The 20,893-nt window shown below is 54.0% G+C and overlaps 7 protein-coding genes across 7 annotated transcripts; 5 read left to right on the top strand and 2 right to left on the bottom strand.

The window, feature by feature from the left end:
• Positions 1 to 193: 193 nt before the first annotated feature.
• Positions 194 to 1,939, bottom strand: N7498_003673 (sugar porter family MFS transporter; the record flags this gene model as incomplete). The annotated part of the gene is made up of 4 exons (XM_058450735.1): positions 194 to 1,309; positions 1,367 to 1,447; positions 1,512 to 1,714; positions 1,765 to 1,939. The coding sequence occupies 4 exons, from the start codon at positions 1,937 to 1,939 to the stop codon at positions 194 to 196; spliced, it is 1,575 nt and encodes a 524-aa protein (XP_058310197.1).
• Positions 1,940 to 3,457: 1,518 nt separating this feature from the next.
• N7498_003672 (putative C6 transcription factor (Mut3)) lies at positions 3,458 to 6,711 on the top strand (the record flags this gene model as incomplete). Its single annotated transcript, XM_058450734.1, has 5 exons — positions 3,458 to 3,691; positions 3,746 to 4,500; positions 4,558 to 5,169; positions 5,229 to 5,613; positions 5,668 to 6,711. The coding sequence occupies 5 exons, from the start codon at positions 3,458 to 3,460 to the stop codon at positions 6,709 to 6,711; spliced, it is 3,030 nt and encodes a 1,009-aa protein (XP_058310196.1).
• A 531-nt stretch (positions 6,712 to 7,242) lies between these two features.
• N7498_003671 (oxidoreductase, 2OG-Fe(II) oxygenase family) lies at positions 7,243 to 8,212 on the top strand (the record flags this gene model as incomplete). The annotated part of the gene is made up of 2 exons (XM_058450733.1): positions 7,243 to 7,589; positions 7,645 to 8,212. 2 exons carry the CDS (start codon positions 7,243 to 7,245, stop codon positions 8,210 to 8,212), a joined length of 915 nt encoding a protein of 304 aa, XP_058310195.1.
• Positions 8,213 to 9,498: 1,286 nt separating this feature from the next.
• On the top strand, positions 9,499 to 11,679 carry pacC (putative C2H2 transcription factor PacC; the record flags this gene model as incomplete). Its single annotated transcript, XM_058450732.1, has 3 exons — positions 9,499 to 9,738; positions 9,801 to 10,089; positions 10,250 to 11,679. The coding sequence occupies 3 exons, from the start codon at positions 9,499 to 9,501 to the stop codon at positions 11,677 to 11,679; spliced, it is 1,959 nt and encodes a 652-aa protein (XP_058310194.1).
• A 1,539-nt stretch (positions 11,680 to 13,218) lies between these two features.
• Positions 13,219 to 15,500, top strand: N7498_003669 (putative forkhead transcription factor Fkh1/2; the record flags this gene model as incomplete). Its single annotated transcript, XM_058450731.1, has 3 exons — positions 13,219 to 13,332; positions 13,401 to 15,379; positions 15,434 to 15,500. The coding sequence occupies 3 exons, from the start codon at positions 13,219 to 13,221 to the stop codon at positions 15,498 to 15,500; spliced, it is 2,160 nt and encodes a 719-aa protein (XP_058310193.1).
• A 417-nt stretch (positions 15,501 to 15,917) lies between these two features.
• On the bottom strand, positions 15,918 to 17,018 carry N7498_003668 (putative transcription regulator PAB1642; the record flags this gene model as incomplete). The annotated part of the gene is made up of 1 exon (XM_058450730.1): positions 15,918 to 17,018. One exon carries the CDS (start codon positions 17,016 to 17,018, stop codon positions 15,918 to 15,920), a length of 1,101 nt encoding a protein of 366 aa, XP_058310192.1.
• Positions 17,019 to 18,581: 1,563 nt separating this feature from the next.
• On the top strand, positions 18,582 to 20,641 carry N7498_003667 (putative PHD finger domain protein; the record flags this gene model as incomplete). Its single annotated transcript, XM_058450729.1, has 2 exons — positions 18,582 to 20,450; positions 20,504 to 20,641. 2 exons carry the CDS (start codon positions 18,582 to 18,584, stop codon positions 20,639 to 20,641), a joined length of 2,007 nt encoding a protein of 668 aa, XP_058310191.1.
• Positions 20,642 to 20,893: the final 252 nt, after the last annotated feature.

Genomic DNA, 20,893 nt, shown 5'->3' with positions numbered 1-20,893 from the left:
TGGAACACGGTATGGTTATCACGGACATTACACTCCATGCGAAATATGATTGCGCGGCCTGGAGCTGTTAAATGGTGGTGGCGGCGGTGCCGAGGGCATTGTGAACTCATGCGGGATATCACGCAATAGAGTGAAGAGCTTGAAAATAGTACAAGAATGGTACAATTCTATATCATGCCAGCATTGATCTATCTCATGCTTCTTCCGGTTTCTTATTCCATAACTTTGGAGAAGACCCGCTCTTGCTACTCCAACTGCCAGTCGTAGTAGTCGGATGCATGGAGAGAGGATCCATGCTCTTGTCCTTGACATGCAAGCGAGATGGCGCACGCTCGCGGATTACCTCGCCAGTTGTGGGTTCTGGCTGCTCATCCTTCTCTTCTTTAAACACCTCTTCCACCTCTTCAAGAGACCGCCCAGCGGTCTCTGGATACCAGAACCAAACCAGGAAGACGGCAGCCCAGTTGAATCCAACAAAACAGTAAAAGTAGTTAGAGCCAATCCTCGTGAGCGCAACAGGGGAGCACTGCGCAAAAATCAAGTTCAAACTCCAGTTCGTTGCGGTAGCCACCGATGATCCACGGGCTCGGATTGCCGTGGGGAAAATCTCGGACTGATAGATCCAAGAAATCAGACCAAGGCCGGTGAAGAAGAAAGAAAAGACGAAGAACATGGCAATTGCTGCGCGGAGTGCGTCTCGGTTGGCCTCGCTGTCGCTAAAGTCAATGTACCGCGCGAGCGTGGCTTCAACGCACATGGCGGCTCCCATGCCCAGCAGCGATGGGATTAGAAGCTTTCGCCGCCCGACTTTGTCGATGAAGAGCATGAAAATCGTGTTCCACAGTACTGCCAGCACACACCAAATTCCGATCATCATGAAGGAAGTGGATGTCGACAGTCCCAGTGATTTGTATATCCTAGGTCCGTAGTTCTGGATCACGTTTGCGCCAGAGGTTTGAGTGAATGCCTGTAGGCCGCATGCGAGAAGAATTCGATAGCGCCATTGTTTGGAGAGTAAAATATGGCGCCAGGAGCGGACTACTGATTGCTGCTTATGATAAATGCTCTCGTAGATCTGGTTGAGTTCGTGCTCGATAAACTGGTTGTTCGTTGCATCGCGGTTCAGATGCAGACGGGTCAACACAGAGCGGCCCGCCTGCTCTTTACCAGTTTCAATCAGCCAGCGCGGTGACTCTGGGAGGAACCAAATGCCACAAGCGAGAATCAGAGCAGGCGCTGTTTGCAAAGATAGAGGGAACCGCCACGTGAATTCGCCTGTGCGTAGTGAACAGCCGTATCCGACCCATTGCTGGTGGCATCGTCAGAAAAAAATTAATTCATAATTTAGTGACGACGAGCTACTTACGGCAGCCATAATTCCCACTCCAATCATCCATTGTTGCATGCTTGCGAGCAACCCACGAATGCGAGGCGGAGCAATCTCACTCTGAGACAATGTTAGTCATAGATGCACAATGGCCCTAATTTGCGCATGTCATGGTTCAACATACGCAATAGACGGGAATTGTGGCAGACATCAGGCCAATGGCGAGCCCGGCGATCAATCGACCGGCGATTAGCATGGCGATGCTGACTGCGCCTCCCTGAAGTGCAGCACCTAGAGTGGCAAGGAAACCGCCAATAAAGATCACCATTCTGCGTCCATGGGAATCAGAGATATAGGGCGCGAGTAGCGACCCCACAATTGCACCTCCTGGAGATTGTTAGATACTGATCATTATTATGAAAAATCGGATGCCATACCGGTATATGACGAGATGATGCCTCCACTGGCAGCGTCAGAAAGTTTGGGAGACCCAAATCGTTCTATAAAGGCATCCTGTTCAATACTCGACGAGATGACACCCGAGTCATAGCCAGAGAGGAACGAGCCCAGGCCTGCAAAGGCGCAGCAGAACGTAACTAAAATGAAAACCATGGTTCTCAGCAGCGCAGCTGCATTCCTAGAACCAGTCGTAGCTTCGCAGAGTGAAGCAGAGGCATATAAACAGAGAGTCAGCTCTAGAAGAACCGGTTTCTCACGCGTCCATGTAGAATGTGCAGATCCATGGGGAAGTGGGACGTGCCGAAGGGGGTAAATCGATCCCGAAACTACGTGAATGCCATGCGAGACGTGAGGGATCTGCTTAGTGGAGGACTAGTGGACAAGACGGTGCCCCTTTCTTCTGATTTTTCCGTGTTGATCAAGCTCCTCGGCCCTGCAGGGTTGACGTCGAGCTTTAATGGTTCGTTTAACAAACCGCTTTGGGAGCCAGAGAGGACCTGCGGAGACCAACAGATTGGGGCCCAAAACCCTCTAAACCTCTCCGACCGAGGAATCGTGTCGTCGTTTCAGCTTTCGCGCATTCCTCCAGTCGCGTCACAGGAGGTCATGTTAGCCCTACATGGCTAATCCCTTCATGTCAGATGCTGTACCTAGCGTAACTGTCATGCATGGTCCTTGATATGCTGTACATGTTCTCCCGTGCGTGGAGGCGAGTCTTATTCTTGACCCTCGACAGCTCTGACGTACTGATCGACAGGCATCAGAAACAAAGGAATGAGATGCGTAAGATGCTGGAGATTCCAATTTGCATAAATAAACTTGAAACCCCCTCCAGCACTTGTGCCTATGATAACGAGCCTTCCAAGGTTAGCCACAAGCCCTACCCTAGGAACATTTGAACTCGACGACGCGCCAATCCGCCGACGTCCCAGCATGCAGGATCCGCTGGAATACGAAGACATCTGCCATGGACACGCGGTCGTCCAATTCTCAATCTGACTGGGTGATGCATGCGCCCCGGGTTGGCAAAAGAAACGGCCGAAGGGGACTCACTGAGACAACGTTCTACCAGATTGGAAGCTTTATCTCCGACCTCCGACTCGGCGGATCGACTCATCGACTTGTTCGCCTCGGCTTCGTGCAGACTCATCGCCGAGCGCCCAGCGGATACCGGACTCCAGCCGAGTCGGCAGCCAGTGATAGTGGAGACTGAAACGCGGGAAAATTCTACCATCGGACGAGCTGCCAAAGAGACAATGGCGCAATAGAAGAACCCTGGAATCCCCGTGCGTAGGGCGTCGGGCTCACGCACACTGGACCTCCGACATTTAACCCACTTTTCTCCTTTTGGACCGGGGACTTACGTAGAGCATGGAACTTAGAAGTTGAACTTGTCTCCGTATTTCCTCCTAGCTCCAGCACTCCCACTTGGAGAAGTACCTGAGAGCAACCCCCTCCGCCCACCGCTTTCGGACATAATCATTTCATCATCGCAAATCCAAAAGGCCCGAGAGCTTTTGTCCGATCGTCCCTTTTACTCCGCCTGTCATTCGTCGCTCCATAACTCTGAACTATTGACCATCTTCGCGACCACGCCAGGGCGATCAATGAACCCTTGTATCTGATCGGCCGCCAAGCCTTTCTCCCCTTACATGACCATCTCCGTTGACCATGGCGACTGTGGATCCTCTTTCAGGAGAGACTGAGGATGATCCCGCCGTGGACTACCACGACGACGACCCCTCGCACTCAGGCCAGGATGGCTCCCCCCCGACTCCAAGCTTGGCCAGCCCTTGCCGATGCAGAAGAGGCGACGAGTTGGCCGAGCATGCGATGAATGCCGTAGAAAGAAAATCAAGTGCGATGGGAAACAGCCCTGCACACACTGCACGGTGTACAGCTACGGTGCGCCTTACTCCTCTGTGAACCTCTGCGCGTGTCTGACATTTCCCTATAGAGTGTACGTACGATCAACCGTCCAACCGCCGTCGCAACCCCGCCCCGCAGTATGTAGAAGCCCTCGAAGCTCGTATGCACAAGGCAGAGGCCATTCTCCGAACCCTCCTCCCCGACATCAACCTTGATGACCCGCAACTGGACGTGCACGCGGCCGAGCAACGACTCGCAGCCCAAAGAGAGAAGCAGACCCCTCTCCAGGGACCTGGAGCAGGACCTGGAGCAGCGCCCAACCCCTCTGGCCCAACAGAGACAGGCCCGGAGGGCGGAGAAGAAGGATTACTGGAGACTATGGTCGATAACTCGGGTTGCTTGGATCGCGACGACCAGGGCCATTGGGACTACCATGGCCACACGTCAGGGATGATCTTCGTACGCCGCCTGCGCAAACAACTGGGCGCTGACGATATGCCGATCACTAGAACAGCGCTCGGTATGCTCGAGAGCCCCAAGTCCGTCTCGGATTCGCCCCAGGATGCCTCACTACCTCCCACCCACGACCTGCCTCCTCGAGTGGTTGCGCGCCGTCTGTGTCACAATGCGCTGGACGATGCGTGCTCTTTGATGCGTTTCGTGCATGAACCTTCGTTTTTCGCTACTCTCGAGCGCATCTACGACACCCCGACCGACCAGTTTACAAATGAGGAGAACACATTCCTGCCGCTTCTGTATATTGTCATGGCGGTCGGCTGTTTGTTCTCAGATGACGGCGTCAGCACCTTGGACCTGGCTGGCTATGAAGGTGCCATTGGTCAAGGGTATGTTGCCACCACGACTTGAGTATGCAGAACTAGTATACTGACTGTTTACTCTAGATTCCAGTTTTTCAAGGCAGGGCGGCAGCTGCTCGAAGTCACTGATTGTAGAGATCTGACCACTTTGCAAGCAATCTGCTTCATGGTTCTCTTCCTACAATCTTCGGCTAAGCTGAGCACTTGCTACTCTTACGTGGGTATTTGCCTCCGCTCGGCCCTACGTTTGGGACTACACCGCAAGGTCACGGCAGACTTCAATCCGATCGAGCGAGAGCTGCGAAAGCGCATCTTCTGGGTGATTCGCAAAATGGACGTCTACGTTAGCACGCTCTTGGGTCTCCCTCAAATGTTGAGTGACGATGATATCGATCAGGAATACCCGATGGAGGTTGATGCAGAATACATTACTGCGGAGGGAATCACGCAGATGCCTTCCGACTATACCCCTCTGATGGCAGGATGTAATGCGCACACGCGCCTTTGCAACGTCATCTTGAAAGTTGTCAAGTACATTTATCCGGTGAAAAATGCCCGATACCGCTCGAAATTCGACCAGCGATACATGGTCAGTCACTCCAAGATTCGTGAAATTGAGCGCGATCTTCAAACCTGGATGGAAGAACTTCCACCAGCCCTGCGACCTGGCACGGAAGTTTCGCCACAGCTGGAACGGTAAGCCATGACAGGAAAGAGACCCAGACGAAAGGATTGAGAGCTAATTTTTCCCTTAGAATCCGTCAATTGCTGCGTATCAGTTACGCCCACGTCCAAATGGTCATGTATCGTCCATTCCTACACTACGTTTCTGGCGGGTCACAGGCGCGTGGTGTAGACAAGCGTTCCTACGCCTGCGCCGCAGCTTGCGTGAGCGTGTCTCGAAACATTGTTCACATTACGACCGGGATGCACAAGAGGGGCCTTCTCAATGGATCCTTCTGGTTCACGATGTATACGACTTATTTCGCGATTCTGTCGCTGATTTTCTTCGTGGTTGAGAACCCCGATTCACCTACTGCGAAAGATGGTGTATTGAAGGATGCTATGGAGGGCAAAAACACCTTGGCTGGACTGGCTAAGAAGAGTTTGGCGGCAGACCGGTGTTCCCAGAGTTTGATCGTAGGTGTGCCCCTTCCTCGTCGAGAAAAGTCTTGAGCTAATTATGCTTCGCAGTGCTTGTTCAAATCTTTGCCGGAGATGTTGAAGAGTCGTCAGAGCTCTAAACCTCAGGTCAATCTGAAGCGATCCGCTCCATCTAACATTTCTTCCGAGCCGGGACCTGTCAGCGCTCTACCTGGACAGACTTTACCCCCCCGCTCAAGCACATTCCCGACCGAGATGATGTCTCAATTGAACACATCAGACTCGAATCGTCGACAAAGGAGTTTGGACAATACCAGAATTATGGGTAACAACCAACCCTCGGATAGTGGCTCCCAGTCTGCCTGGATGGCGTCAACTCCGGAGCTGCTTACAGAGAGTATGCAAACACCCGAACCGTTGTCTGCGACATCTATGAATCATCCGTTTGCCAACCAGGAGCCATCAAGTCTGGCCTGGTCCCAGCAATTCAACAACCCGAACAACCTTCCGGATCTCATGCCTATCATGTTCCCATCGGACGATCCTTTCGCGTATCCCACACAGCCTATGTCCACTTTGGAGGATGATCATTTCCGTCACGATCGGACGGGCATGCAGCTCCCGTTCGACTCAAAACCGCAGCAGCCAACCGGAATGGCAACAAGCACCCCCAGCGATCTGTCGGGAGGTGTATCCACGCCCACTTTTGACGCCTTCAACTTGCCCAGCTTCCCCATCGGGAACACATCGGGAGTTAAGTCATCGATTCCTAGCCGACTTCAGGCCAACACTCACTCAATGAACTCCTCGCGGCTCCACTCGCCGCTCCCGCAGAGCCAGACTCCGAGTGAAACTCTGAGCAGCCCGGACTTGGTTTCGATCCCGAACCAGAACTTCGTGTGGGAAGGATACAACTTCCAACCTACTAATGCCAACATGGGAGCAGAGACGACGATGCAACAGGATCGGCCGCTTCCGAATGGTCTCAACATCGGGCTTGATGACAGTACCATGGCAATGAGCATGGACCTGGGGATCTCCTTTGACGATCTGTTCGGAAACGACGCTACCTGTCGACCTGGGCCGCGGGCGCCTAATGATGAATGGACGCAATGGATGAATTCCGGCGTCTAATCCTGGACATTGCTCTCTACGACGATATGCACTTTATGAAGGAAGCAAAAGAAAAAATCTGTTTATACCTGGCGGGCGCAGTGGACTGGACATGGTCTTTTTTTTTTTTTTTTTCCTAATTTGCTTTGTGAAATACACAGGCGATCTAAAGATGGCAGTACAATTGAAAATAATTCAAATGATATAGCCCAGCTCAAGGATCGTACTTTCCGTGGTTCGATGATATCAGCCCACTCGTACATTGTTAATAGCGGCATTGCCATGATCGGTTTAGACCAGAACCAGAACCCACTCAATATCCGAGTCTCGCCCGTCGGTCTTGCGACACTCCCAACGACATGACCCTTTACGACGAAACGAGTGCGAGGTCCTCGATTGATTACATTTCATGACTATTGCACTGTTGCCTTCAGTTAGGGTCTGATCCGAGACCTCCTGCCAGGGCCGCCGCGGTCGCATCCGACGCGGGCCTGATCCTCTCCGTGATACTGTACAGTATTAATTTACGGACCCCGGCATATACACGGAAGAATGGCCTCCGTGCCAAAGCTCTCGAGCGTCTTCACGTGGATCCTATACTTCATCCCCGTGTACATCTTCATCCTCGAGCCAATCCTGCGCCCCATCTTCCCCGACAAAACCGAACCCTCCGAGGTGACGACTTGGGAAAGCGAGGTCCTTCTGGACGACTGGGAGGAAACAAAGCCGGCATTGAATCTCGAAGATGATAGCTTCATTAGCCCGGAGGATGATGTGCCCATCAACTGCCCCGGCGAGGCACCCGGGTACAAGTTGCACCTCTTGTCGCGAACACCACTCATCATGTACATTGAGAATTTCGTGAGCGACGAAGAAGCCGACCATCTGGTCGACATCAGGTAACACTACTCTCCCTTTTTTTCGAGAAGGCAATCGGGCTAACGGAGAACTCAGCCTTAACAAGTACAGCCCCTCAATCGTCTACGATGGCGTCACCGAGCGCGTCGACCCAAGCAAACGCCTCTCCGACCGCGCCCTCCTGGACCGAGACGATACTGTCCGCTGCCTGGAAGAGCGCGCGCGTGCCTTCCAGGGGTGGCGACCACACCTCTACATCGAGCGCATGTGGGCACAGCGATACAACGCCTCGGGCCACTACCGACACCACTACGACTGGGTGGGATCACTTGCGCACGGCGGTGACCGACTCAGCACGTTCATGGTATACCTAGGAGCCGACTGTGTGGGCGGAGGCACGAATTTTCCGCGCCTGCGCATGCCGCCTGGTGAACAGTGGTGTCAGTTCCTGGAGTGCGAGCCGGAGGGCCAGCCAGCCCAGGAGGGCATCACGTTCAAACCGATCAAGGGGAATGCGATCTTCTGGGAGAACCTGCGCCCCGATGGGACCGGGTATCCGGAGACGTGGCACGCTGCGTTTCCGGTGTCCGAGGGTACGAAGGTCGGGCTGAATATTTGGAGCTGGTATCAGCCGCCACGGAGGATGAGTCAAAAGGGCACATGAAAGAGTGTCCGAGCCGTGGTGGAGGGAATCCTTAGCCCCGAGAGCCTTGATTTCTTTCATGGGGTGTTTGGGATTACCCCGGCCAAGCATTGCGACGAGCGTGTCGCGGAATGCTTGGAGCCTCCGTGTTGCGCGGTGTTACACTATTAGATGGGTATAGATAGAGGGATAGAGGGTTGTATTATGATCAAAATGAAACATTGCATGGATCAGACCATGTTCTCATTCCCCAAGCCTCCTACCTCATGGGAGGCGTCCCTCCTGGATCAAATCGATCCGGACACGATCTGAACCGATCACACTGAACGTACCAAGTCCGGAGGGAACCAGGCAGCGAGATTTGGAGGAAGAGTGCCAAGGGACTCCTTGTGCCGAGAGATACCAAGGCCCAAGAGTCGCTCGGAGCGGGAATGAGGGAAACCTTGGCTGCCAAGAAGCAACACCAAGGCTGGGGGTTCTTGGCAGACCCGGTGGCCCCTTTTGAATCGAGGTAGGTGTCGCCACTTTTCATTTCCCACCAGAGCCAGCCGAGGACAAACATTGGAGATTGGTTGAGACCTTTGGGAACCTGGAGTACGGCGCTTGCCCACATCGGGGCAGACCGGATGTCCCTACGGAACACCGGAGCACCGAGTACACTTGGCTATACTACTCAGATGCTCTACAGACAAGTAGTCTACACAATATGTCCTAGGTACCTAGACGGACTGTATAGTACATAAATATTCTACTCGGTGCTGAAAAAGGGTAACGTAATAATACCGGAATGCAGCACAGCCTCGAGGGCAGACTTTGTACTCCACCCCTCAACAGCCAAGACGCAGCACCATTTGGGTCGCTGGGCCCGCACGCTTCTTGGCTCCGGTCTTGTCCCAGTCCCAGACCCTTTCTTGTGCCCGGTCCCTTTTTTTTGCCCAGTCTCTTTTTTGTGCCCAGTCTCGGTCAGTCTTGTCCTATTCTTGTCCCTCGCCCCCTCCGCCCCAGGCTTTTTCTGGGCATAATCTCGGTTGGTTTCCCTCCCTTGTGAATGCCTATGTGGAGTCTCCCCCGTTGTCTTGTTTTCTAGGCACCCGCTCTCTTCCTCCTCCTTCTTCTTCTTTTTCCCCCTTCCCCTTGAACACCCTGGCCTGATCCCTTTATACTACCTGATTCTGTGATTCGGGCGACGATTGACTGTGTTTTTGATTGTCGTGATTTTTTGTTTGGTTTCCTCTTTCTCTTTTACCCCCCGCTAAAAAGTCGCGTCTGGGCTCCCGCCAGCACGACAAGATCCATTTCTTGGCATCATGACGGAGAACAATCTTCCCCAAACATCAACGCCTCAGGCGGCGCCCGCCCCCGTGCCTGTCTCCGGCGAGCAGACGCACCCCGTCTCGCAGATCCCCGCGACCACGCCCGCCTCGGTGACGGCGACGGCTGCCGCGGCCACCGCGGCCGTGAACGGCTCGATGAACGGTGCGGGCGAGCAGCTCCCCTGTCAGTGGGTGGGCTGCACCGAAAAGTCTCCCACTCCGGAGGCACTCTACGTAAGCTTGGCCGTTGCTGCTTCGGTGTTGCGCAGTGTACTAATGACTTTCGGCGACAAAAGGAACACGTGTGCGAGCGCCATGTCGGTCGCAAGAGTACCAATAACTTGAACTTGACCTGCCAGTGGGGAGCATGCAACACTACCACTGTCAAGCGCGATCATATCACATCCCACATCCGAGTGCATGTGCCTCTCAAGCCTCACAAGTGTGATTTCTGTGGCAAGGCCTTCAAGCGCCCCCAGGATCTGAAGAAGCATGTCAAAACCCATGCCGACGACTCGGAAATCCGCTCTCCCGAGCCTGGCATGAAGCATCACCCTGACATGATGTTTCCCCCGAATCCCAAAGGTTCGTTTTCGGATTATTTTTCAGCTTTGGATTTCCCTTTCCAAGCCCCCGTCCTGGTCAAGGTGTTGCCGGCGGGTTTTCCTGTCCCGGAATTTTTATGAACTACACAAAGTTGCTCCTTGCTTGGACCATTACTAACTAAATGTCGATTGCAATCCAGGCTACGCTGCTGCCACTCACTATTTCGAGGGCCCGATGAACGGCGTCGGCGGCCAGCAGTATACTCATGGAGCTCCTCAGTACTACCAGAGCCATGCGCCTCCTCAGCCCGCCAACCCCCACTCATACGGCAATGTCTACTATGCCCTGAGCCAGGGACAAGACGGCCAACAGGCTTACGACCGCAAGCGCGGATATGACGCCCTGAACGAGTTCTTCGGTGATCTCAAGCGCCGCCAATTCGACCCCAATTCTTACGCCGCTGTTGGCCAGCGCCTGCTGGGTCTCCAGGCACTGCAACTTCCCATTCTCAACGGACCCGTCCCCGAGTACCAGCCCATGCCGGCTGGTATCGCAGTCGGAGGCGGTGGCTACAGCCCCGGCGGCGCTCCTGCTCCTGCCTACCACCTCCCGCCCATGTCGAACGTCCGCACCAAGAACGACCTGATCAACATCGACCAGTTCTTGGAGCAGATGCAAAACACAATCTACGAGAGCGACGAGAATGTGGCTGCCGCTGGCGTGGCTCAACCCGGTGCCCACTACGTGCACGGGGGCATGAACTACCGGACTACCCATTCTCCTCCGTCCCAGCTCCCTCCCACCCATGTCACCGCGGCCACCTCTGCGCCTATGATGGCGACCTCGGCTCACTCTCCCTCGATCGGCACCCCTGCCCTGACACCGCCCTCGAGCGCACAGTCGTACACCTCAAATCGCTCCCCAATTTCCATGTCTCAAAACCACCGCGTCTCACCTCCTCATGAGAGCGGCGCGGGTATGTATCCCCGCCTGCCGTCGACCACCATGTCCGATAGCATGACTGCCGGCTACCCGACCGCGTCCAGCGCAGCCCCGCCTTCCACTCTCAGCGGTGTCTTCGATCACGATGAGCGCCGCCGCTACACTGGTGGCACTCTGCAGCGCGCGCGCCCCGCGGAGCGAGAACTCGATGAGAACAGCATGGACACTTATCATGACGGCAAGGAGGACCGCGAGCGCACTCCTACTAAGGATTCTATCGCTACTAGCTTGATTGACCCTGCCTTGTCCGGCGCTTCTCCCGACCCCGATCAGGAGGCTGCCCAGCGCACTGCTCAGGCTGCCACCGAGGTGGCCGATCGCGACGTCAACGTTGCGTGGGTGGAGAAGGTTCGTTTGCTAGAAAACCTCCGTCGCCTGGTATCCGAGCTTCTGGAGCAGGACAGCTTTGGAGAGTCCAGAAGCCACAGCGGAACCGAGTCTTCGGCATCAGGGACGGACGCTATGGAGGGAGTCGAGACCGCCAGTCGGGCCTATGCTTCTCCTGGGCAATCCGAGGACCTTACCAAACAGGAGCCTACCAAGCAGGAGCCTGAGGCAGTCCTGTACCCGACACTGCGCGAGGTGGACGAGGACGGAGATGCCAAGATGCCCGGCGACGGGGCGTAGGTTTTTCTCAGTCTTGACTTGAAATTCTATAACGCTGTCATGACTATTTGTTTTGTGTCTTCCACTATCTCACTTATCTTCTGAGCTCACTACTCTATTTCCACTTTATTTCCTTGTGTCGGCATTCAGGCTGGATTCTTGTCACGGACTTTTTTTTGTTACTTTTTTTTATATTTACTCTACCTTTTTTTCCAATTGGCATCAAACCGGGTGACCCTGTTCCCATCCATCCCATGGATCTGTATGACTAGGGCCAGCTGTTTATTTACGGTGTTTGTTTGCGTCGAGGATCTCGATCCAACCCCCGATCTGACCTTGAAGTCGTAGTTTAAATCCAGTAAGGTTACATAGGGTTCATGGGACGTGAACTCCAAATCCGGCGGCGGATCGACATGTCAAACCTTGAAGATACAAAGCAACATTCCAATGGGACCAAGCTAAACTCCATCCGGGACCTGTGACGCAAACGAAATCGGGAACAGGTAATTAGACTTCCGCAAGGGCCATACCGTGAAGCTTGTGCGATCAAGGAGTTTTAGAATGTATGAATGTTTGTATTCTTATATAGTTCTCAAGTTGGATATCTGCCCAGGTGTGTATAAGGGTGTGTATAAGAACTGTATACGTGCTATTGCGGGGGATGGCAATCAAGGGGCAGCAGAACGTCAGATCGCATATTTAGGAAGATATCCACACTTCAGATCTACGTGGGATTGGAGCGATCTCAACTGCACTCGGAAACATCTTCGATCCCACGCTGAACGCTGAGCACAGAGCACGTACTTGGCGTATTGGTAATACCGGCCCCTCCGCCAGCGCCCGCCGCCAAACCCTGTCCTGTACTGTGTACGGTACACCGCCGGAACAAGACTCCACCACTGTTTACGGCCAAACGGGTGCCCTTCGCACCTCACACTTCACACTTCATTAATTCCTTTCTTTCTCCCTTCTGGATCTCTTTCATGGTTTTCCCCATTTTGTTCCTTCCCTCCTCTCCCATATTCTCCCAATTGTTCGACCTCTATTGTGTGCGTAGTGTCGAAACCCACCTCGCACGCTCCCCACGCGACAAGGCGGTGGCCCCAAACAGACGCCGTCGCGCGTGTCGATCGTAGGGATTATCGATAATCAAACCTCCAGCCACACACTTCTTCACGTCCTTCAGCCTCTCGATTTCCCTTGTTTGTTGTTTCTACCTTTCTTTGGTTCGGCTCTCTGTTTTTTCCATCGCCATCTTTTGCCGGTGGCGAATCCGCTCAATCGGGTGGCTCTGACGACCGCCGTTCTTTGGTTCTGCCTCTGAGCGTGCCTCCGAGACTGGGGCGTGTAATCCGGATCCAGAGTTGTTGTGTTTTCGCTGTTTGATTGAAATCTTGCCTCCGAGTTCGCCTTCTTTTTTGCCTCTGTGTTGTTTGCGAACTGCCTCGGGCTGATTTGCACTTCACACATTTTTCGCATTCCGCGCTCGCTGCGTCGGTCATATCGGTTGATTTTTACTTGCGAACATTTTGAAACGCACTCTCGGAATTACAAGGAAAAATGCCGTTGTCAAATCGCCGTCGCGCGCGGCGCAAGGAAATTCAACTGCAGGAAACGTCTGATGCGGAAGCACCAGACTCGTCGCCCACTCGTCCCTCCGCAAAGAAGCGCAAGGTGAGTCCCGGTCTGAGACCAAATGGCCGGTGCGCAAGATAGGCTGATCTTCCGATTTGGAAACATAGGTTGATCGCCGCGCCTCCCCTTCACGAACTGGAGTCAAGCACGAGTCCGGCGACGAAGCCGAGGACTCGGCGGCGGACCATGATACTTCTACTCATCAGGATACCGTCGACTTGGTAATCTCGTACCTAAATATGCCCCGCGAAGAATTGCGCGTCACTCGCGACCACTCCAATACCAAGACCGAGAACAAGCAAAGTATCCAGGCCTACGCCAAGATCGCCGGCCGCAACTGGACCTACTACGTCAAGACGCTGCATGTCAATATCGGCCGCGAACCGGACCGCGAGCAGAGATCCAATGAACAATCAAGTCCCGTTACAATCGCTGCCCGTGCGCTCCCCGACGTGCATGTCGATTTGGGCCCAAGCAAGTTTGTTTCGCGTCTGCATGCCGAGATCTTTTATGACGGCGAACAGACGCCTGCGTGGCATATCCGGGTTAACGGCCGCAACGGTGTCCGTTTGAACAATGCGATTCTGAAACGCGGTGTCGATGCCATTCTCTCTTGCGGCGATATCATCGAGGTGGCCAACTGCCAGATGATGTTTGTGACGCCCGGTGACGACGCCAATATCCACCCGAGCTTTATCGAGCGCGCTCAGCGTATCGCCAGCGGCCAGGAACCCGACCCGGCTACTCAGGCCTGGGACGCTTCGCAACATTCCCATCCCAAGGCCTCGCAGATGACCGAGTCGGCGAGACCCTCGTCCTCCGGTGGCCCTTCATTAGCACCGCCGCCGCAGTTCCTCAATCGCAATGTCACGCCGCCCCCGCGCTCGCCTGATACTGCTGGCCAGCGCACGGCTAAGCAGTCACCGCTTTACAACCGCGGTATGATGATGGAGAGCACGGAAGAGATCGATTACAGCAAGGACGCGGCCAAGGACCTGAAGCCGCCTTACAGCTATGCCACGCTCATTGCGCAGGCTATCTTCTCTAGTGAAGAAGAGAAGCTTACGCTGAACAGCATCTACAATTGGATTATGGAACGATATGCTTTCTACCGACACTCGCAGAGTGGCTGGCAGAACTCCATCCGTCATAACTTGTCTTTGAACAAGGCGTTCCAGAAAGTGCCCCGCAGGACGGATGAGCCAGGAAAGGGAATGAAGTGGCAAATTGCAGCAGAGCACCGTGAGGAGTACCGCAAGAAGCAGATGCGGAAGGGTGCCCAATCTTCTGCTCCCTCTTCGCCTGCCACCAAGGAGCCGCCATCGTCCGCTACGCGTGGAGCGCACCTTGCCTCATTGGATACTTCTTCATTCTCAGCCACAGCCAAGAAATCCCCGCCTGTCTCGTCTCCAGGGTTCAGTTCATTCCCAGTGGCCCCTGTAGAGGCTTACACTCCGGAGCGTGGCTCGCGCATTGGTCGGGGCATGGGCTCGGATCACCCATTGCGACATATGAGCCCTCGAGACTACGAAGAGCCCTCTCCGCTACCAGCTCGCTCGCATACCAACCATGCTAGCTCTAGCCAAGCGCAGAACAGCACCAATAACCTCAGCCGCGCATACGGGCTCTCGGACAACGTGGCCGGCTCACCACCAGTGCTCTCGTCATCGTACTATGACGAAGGCCCTTCTTCAATGATCACACCGGCACCCCAGCGCCAACAACCCCGACTCCCGCCTCCCAGCACCGCGCAGATCCCGTCCAAATTTATGCCAATGAGCTCGCCGGCTCAGTTCTGGAAGTTTGCTGATATCGGAAGCACGCCAGCCCGCCATGTCCCGGACATGAGTCCGTTAAAGGGTGAGCCTGACGACCGTATCATTGGAGGATTCCCCAGCAGCAGTCCACCGCCGCCCAACTTGGCTAGTCCTAGTAAACCCGGCACTTCAAATGGTCTTGGCTCTAGCCGGACATTACCGCCGTTGCAGTCGGATGGCGGTGAGAAGGGGCCCAATGCAGTGCGCAAGGAGGAGCAGAGAATGGAAGACGAGGAAGACGAGAGCAACGCAGGCTTTGACCTGGCTCGGTATGTACCCTCGGTTAAATACCATTTTCCAACAGCGACTAATTCATCCTGCAGTGGCTTCCAACCCATCGGTTCCTACCATCGACAGTTAAGCAATGCTGCCCGAGCTACAGCCACTTAAGCGTTGTCCATGATGTACCACATGCTTGTCACAAATTGTACTTTGTTTTTGTTTTGTGTTTTGTGTTTTTGCTTTTACTTTTTTTTTTTAACTCCGCATTTCACCGGTGTTGGCAGGATTATTTTTTTGGCTGCTATATTCTTACTTGCTTCTTGTGTTTCTGTTTGCTGGCCATGCAGCGGAGAAAGGAGTTTTCGGGGTTTCTGATTTGAGAAGCCTGGCCTCTGTTGTCGTTTTTTTCGCTTAAACTTGTCTGACTTACTTGTGTATGCCATCTTAGCCTCGATTGGCTCTGTACGTACGAAGCCATCAATGTATGATACATCCATACGATTTGATCCACATAAAATAACAATTACTTTTTAAGACATACCAATCCCAAAATACTGCCAAGTATACCGTCCCTTTATGGATCAATTAATCCATAACAGGCCAGAACCTCTCCTCCAGCCAAATAACCTGCTTCCACCACTCCAAACACCGTGCACGCATCATCTCCGCCTCTTCGGCACCCTTAACCTGCGCAGCCATCTCATCCAACACATCCCCAATGTGATCAACAAATTCCTCAAACTCTGCACTCGACCAATTGGGAATAAACTTCTCCCTCAATGCCCCACCATCCGCATCCTCCTTACTCTCTCCGTCTCTCAACTTCAAAAACGACGCCGCATACCTCCACGACCGAAGATAACACACCTCGGTCGCCCACAGCACCGCCAATCCCTCCAACACAGACACCCCCGAACTCCCCGCCGACATGAACATATCAATATACGCGCGCGTGATCCGCGTCGCCGCAAAGTAAGCCGGCCCGCCCGACTCGAACGGCGTCGCAGACGCAGAATGTCCACCAGATGAAAGACCCGGCTCGCACTCATCGGTACCTTTCTGCGGATTCTGCGGCAAAGACGGATTACACACGTCACCACCAGCCTGCATCTGACACTCACCCTGCGCACCGCAGAGCTGATGTCCCTCGCGACCGTGCCCCGCTTTCATGTCACCCTCGCCCTCAGCGGCGGTGGAGATACTCTTACCACTGGGCGCTATACCCGTAGAACCGGGACACGACCCCGAGCCCGCAGTCGAGATTCCTGCGGACGTGGTGATACCGCCGGAACCAGACTCGGCGAGACCTGCGCCGCCCTCTTCGGCGGAGATGGCGGTCAGGTCTAGACCGTAGTCATGGGCTGTGGATTCGAAGAAGCGGAGTTCGGTGCGAATGTTAACCAGCGCGTCGATTAGGATGTCGACGGCGCGCTGTTCCGAGGATGGCTTTAGCGCGGAGGTGCTGTTTGCTTTATGGACTGGCATGCGGATCTTCGTTAGGAGAAGGCCGATGAAGCGGATGTAGGATTGGGCGTAGAGTCTGTCTTGGGCGAGCCATTGTGAGAGAGTTGATTTTGGGAGGTCTCCGCGGCCGGCAGAGGCTAGGAAAGGGTGTGTTGTTGCGCGTTTGAATGCTTGAGGTGTTGCGGAGAGCAGCCAGGCGGTTAGGGGTCCTTGACTGGTCATTTTGGGGGAGTATTGGGGGCTGATGTGATCAACCGGTAATGTGGATCTGGAATGGGTAGTTTTTGGAGGGGTAGTGTTATCGAAGAGAGCTGCGGTGGGGCGCAACAATCAAACGATGTGCCTATGGCGTCAGTGATAAGGGATAGCTTAAGTGATAAAGGATAAAGTGATTAGATTGACTTTAAGCTTATCTGACTTCTTGATGCATCAGCAGATCTGTAGTTTATAGTGCATGTCTGGAAATCTGGGACGAACCCTTTGTGTAGCTCATGACGCATATCGCAGTCAATGGGAGCTGGTCAACTCAGGAGCCCATTGATACTTAGGAAATCGGGATGGGGTCGCTGCAGCTGTAACCCAGCTGGTAGCACCCTTGGACGTGAAAAATGAAGGACTCATGATATGTGTGAATTGCACGTCTTAGTGATAGAAGATAAGAGATGGACCTGGCATTGGTCGTGCTTCGTATGACCCGCCACAGCCTGTTGGTATCCCGCAACCTCCAGGATGTCGACTCGGTCTTACCAAGGCTTGGGAATACTGCCCTGCCAGTCTTAACAAGCTGGCTGATGTCGCTAGCCATACTGTGGCCGATCAGAGTCACGTAGCGTCGGTGATGCTTGGACGAGGTGCCAACGGCGTGGCATCCATACGGAGGCACGAACAGTTGATCTACCTTCATTCCCAGCTGACTTCTTTGGACAAATTTCCTTTTCTATACCCTTACTTATCGGAGAAATCCTGCACAGTACTTCCTGTTGAAGTAGTTGCAGAACTCTTTGGTGCGGAAGTGCATGATGGTCGAGAGGAACTTCAAGGGAAAACCTAGACTCTGTCAGTGTGTATAATCGTGGGGCACGATGCAGTTCCTGGCACGCGTCTCCGAGCCTCCTTGTCTCCCTGCCCCGTAAAAGTAGACCTCAGGAAACGAATGGAACAATCCGTGCAGAATTTTATTTTGGATGACCTGATGTCTGTGGATCTCTGACATGTTTTGTCAGCATCAGTTCATCTCTCCTACCAGGGTCTCCAAATATCATCATTGAAGTCTGATTTATTGCTTCCTCTCTGCTCTAGAGCGTTATTGAATTGTTTGGCGTAATCTCCCGTTATACACTTGGTAGCCATGTAGGTTTCTACACGTACACTGTCAAATTCTTTCGTAGATCTATACAACCTCGACCTGTATGTCTTTCCGAAGCAGTCAGGTGCCGCACGATTTCTGGAAGAGGCCCGGAGCGGGTCCGGAAGCCCTTCGACGTGGGACTCCATGTTTTGCTATGCGCAAATGAGACAGGCATGTGGCACCTGCCCATTATGGCAGGTGCGACTCATAGCACATTACCCGATTGGGTTACCACGTGATCGCCGGAATAAAGATCACCCGCTGTTTGCTCCTCAGCTACCACCGACGCCTCGTCGTTGTTCGTCGTTGTTCGTCGTTGTTACGCCGTCGCCTTCCTTTGTTTGTGGCTTTGGGAATGTGAATCCCGGCTATTTCTTGCTATCAGTCCCATTGTATCTCGTTTCTTGGTGCTTCCTGCGTGGTCCCAGACGGCGCACATGTCGACCCGCAAGATGGCCATGACCGACGAGACCGACCACAGTGGCGGGGTCATTCTGGATGGCCCTTTCGACCCAGATGCCCAGGCCACTGTCACTGACTACATTGACTACACGGAATACCTCCCCGCCGATCTCATCCGCTCCCTCACGTTGATACGCGGTCTGGATGAGCGCTACCTCCACTCGGCGCATTCTGTGGACTCCCTGACGAATACATACGGCCAACTACCAGACCTTCCGCCCGATGAGCAACCGAGCGCTATCGCTCTGCGCAGGGATATATCACACCAGCTTGATCGCGCGATCAATGCGCGCGAGTCCGCATATGCGGAAGCATGCCGCCTCTACGATGTGATCGATCGCCACTTCGACCGGTTGAGCTGTATCAGGCAGAAGCTTGATGCACTACCAAGGCCGCCTTCTACGGAGCCAACACCGCCGCCGCCAGAGCCTACACCGAAACGTGCGCGCCCCGGGAAGAAGGACAACGCGTCAACGACGCGTATCACCCTCCGACTGGATAACCCCAAACGCAGTCACAAGAAGAAGGCGCGCCGCTCAGGTGTGGCGGCGGATCATTTGGCGGGCTTCAACCCTGACTCCCCTATCGCCAGTACCGAACAGTCAGATGCCGAAGATTTGGATATTATTCCCCCCAAGCCTGCCAGGCCGTCAAAGAAGGATAAAGCACGCCGCCCTAGCTCGGGAGTGGGAGTCTCTACAAGCAACGCGCTTGCATTGCTCAAACCTCCTCCTGCGGATGCGAAGGTCGGAAGCGAACACATGCCGTGGATCCGTTTGACGGAGTGGGAGATGACCAAGCTACGGAAAAAGATGAAAAAGAACGCCGTTTGGCAACCCAGCGAGGTCATGGTTTGGCGTGAGCTTGCACTTTCTGGCCGTGGCTGGGATGCCTATAAGGAGGCCAAGGCATTGGCTGAGCGGACCGGCGCGGAATTCACTGATTGCGACAACCTCGAGGAGACCTACCGCGGTGAGAAGGGGGGCAATTTGGAAGAGACCAAGATAAGCAACCGCGGTATGAAGTTGAACGAAGCCAAGAAGTTAAAACGCGAACAATTGGCACGGGAGGCAGCAATGAACGGCGGAGAAACTCCGGTGAAATCTTCCGTCCAAGCTACCCCAGCGAATCGCTCGTCGCGCAAGAGGAAGCGGGAGGAGGTTGTTGTCGAGGAAGAGGATGAATTGGAAGAAGTCATTGCGCCTGAGCCCGCTCCAGATCCAGCCCCTCCGAGGTCACACAAGCGCCGCAGATCAAGCCGTGGAGCTGCTACCACTGCTCCGGGAGAAGCGACCAGTGGTCCCGTTTCTGCAATCGCAACTCGAACATCACCGGCCGAAACCAAAGTAGAACCTGCTTTGGCCTCGCCTAATGAATCCCGTCCTTCCACTCGATCGGCTGGAAAGCCAACCGGAACACCCACCCCACCTGCGACGCGACCCTCGTCAAGGCGCTCTGCTGCTGCCGCATCGATTGAACTAGGTGGTCTAGGCGGTCTCCCCACCACCGCACCCGTCGGGCGAGATCTTCGCATTAAGAGTGCGACACCCGCTCGCAAAACGCCAATTCGGGAGGCATCGCATGCGCCAAGCCTCCCTGCGCCAGCTAGGAAGCGCAAGCGACCCGCTCCAGGACCCGTCTCAAATGGCCAGGATGGCGGCGCGGCTGTTAGTTACGGTCGACGCAAGGCCAAGCCGGGCAAGAAACAAATCAGCATTCGAGACTCACAAGACGTTCGGATCGATGAAGATGGTGTGGTAGAGGAGATCGATGCAAATGAGCCTCGGTATTGTATCTGCGGAGATGTGAGTTTTGGCACGATGATTTGCTGCGAGAATCCAGATGTGAGTTTCTTCCCTTTCCCTGTCAACAGTACATCATACTAACGTGCTCGCAGTGTGATCGCGAATGGTTCCACCTGGACTGTGTTGGTCTATCGGAGGTTCCCTCGCGCACGGCTAAATGGTATTGTCCCAACTGCCGCGTTAGGTTTCACAAAGGAGCAGACGGCATCGTCAGGGGAGGACGTCGTTGAATATTAGGGAGATCGCGAGCGTTTGTATGATACCACGGGATGTTTCTTCAATTGCTGGGGTTTCTGGTCTGCTATGGAGTTGAATCGAGCTCGGAGTTTACTTACGGTCAGGGCATCAACGGAGTCATGAGCCTTTAGCAAGAGATTCAATTACAATCGCTTATTTACTTCAAAAATTATCATCCACATTCGATAATGGCTTTAAACAGGGTCGATTTTATATCGTAGTATTCACAATTTGTATTTATTTCA

The sequence above is a fragment of the Penicillium cinerascens genome (assembly GCF_028974065.1).
Source record: "Penicillium cinerascens strain IBT 15544 chromosome Unknown contig_24_segment0_segment0, whole genome shotgun sequence".
Taxonomy (NCBI): Eukaryota; Fungi; Ascomycota; class Eurotiomycetes; order Eurotiales; family Aspergillaceae; genus Penicillium; species Penicillium cinerascens.
The sequence above is the reverse complement of the archived record's forward strand: the minus strand, read 5'-3'. Positions and strand labels throughout refer to the sequence as shown.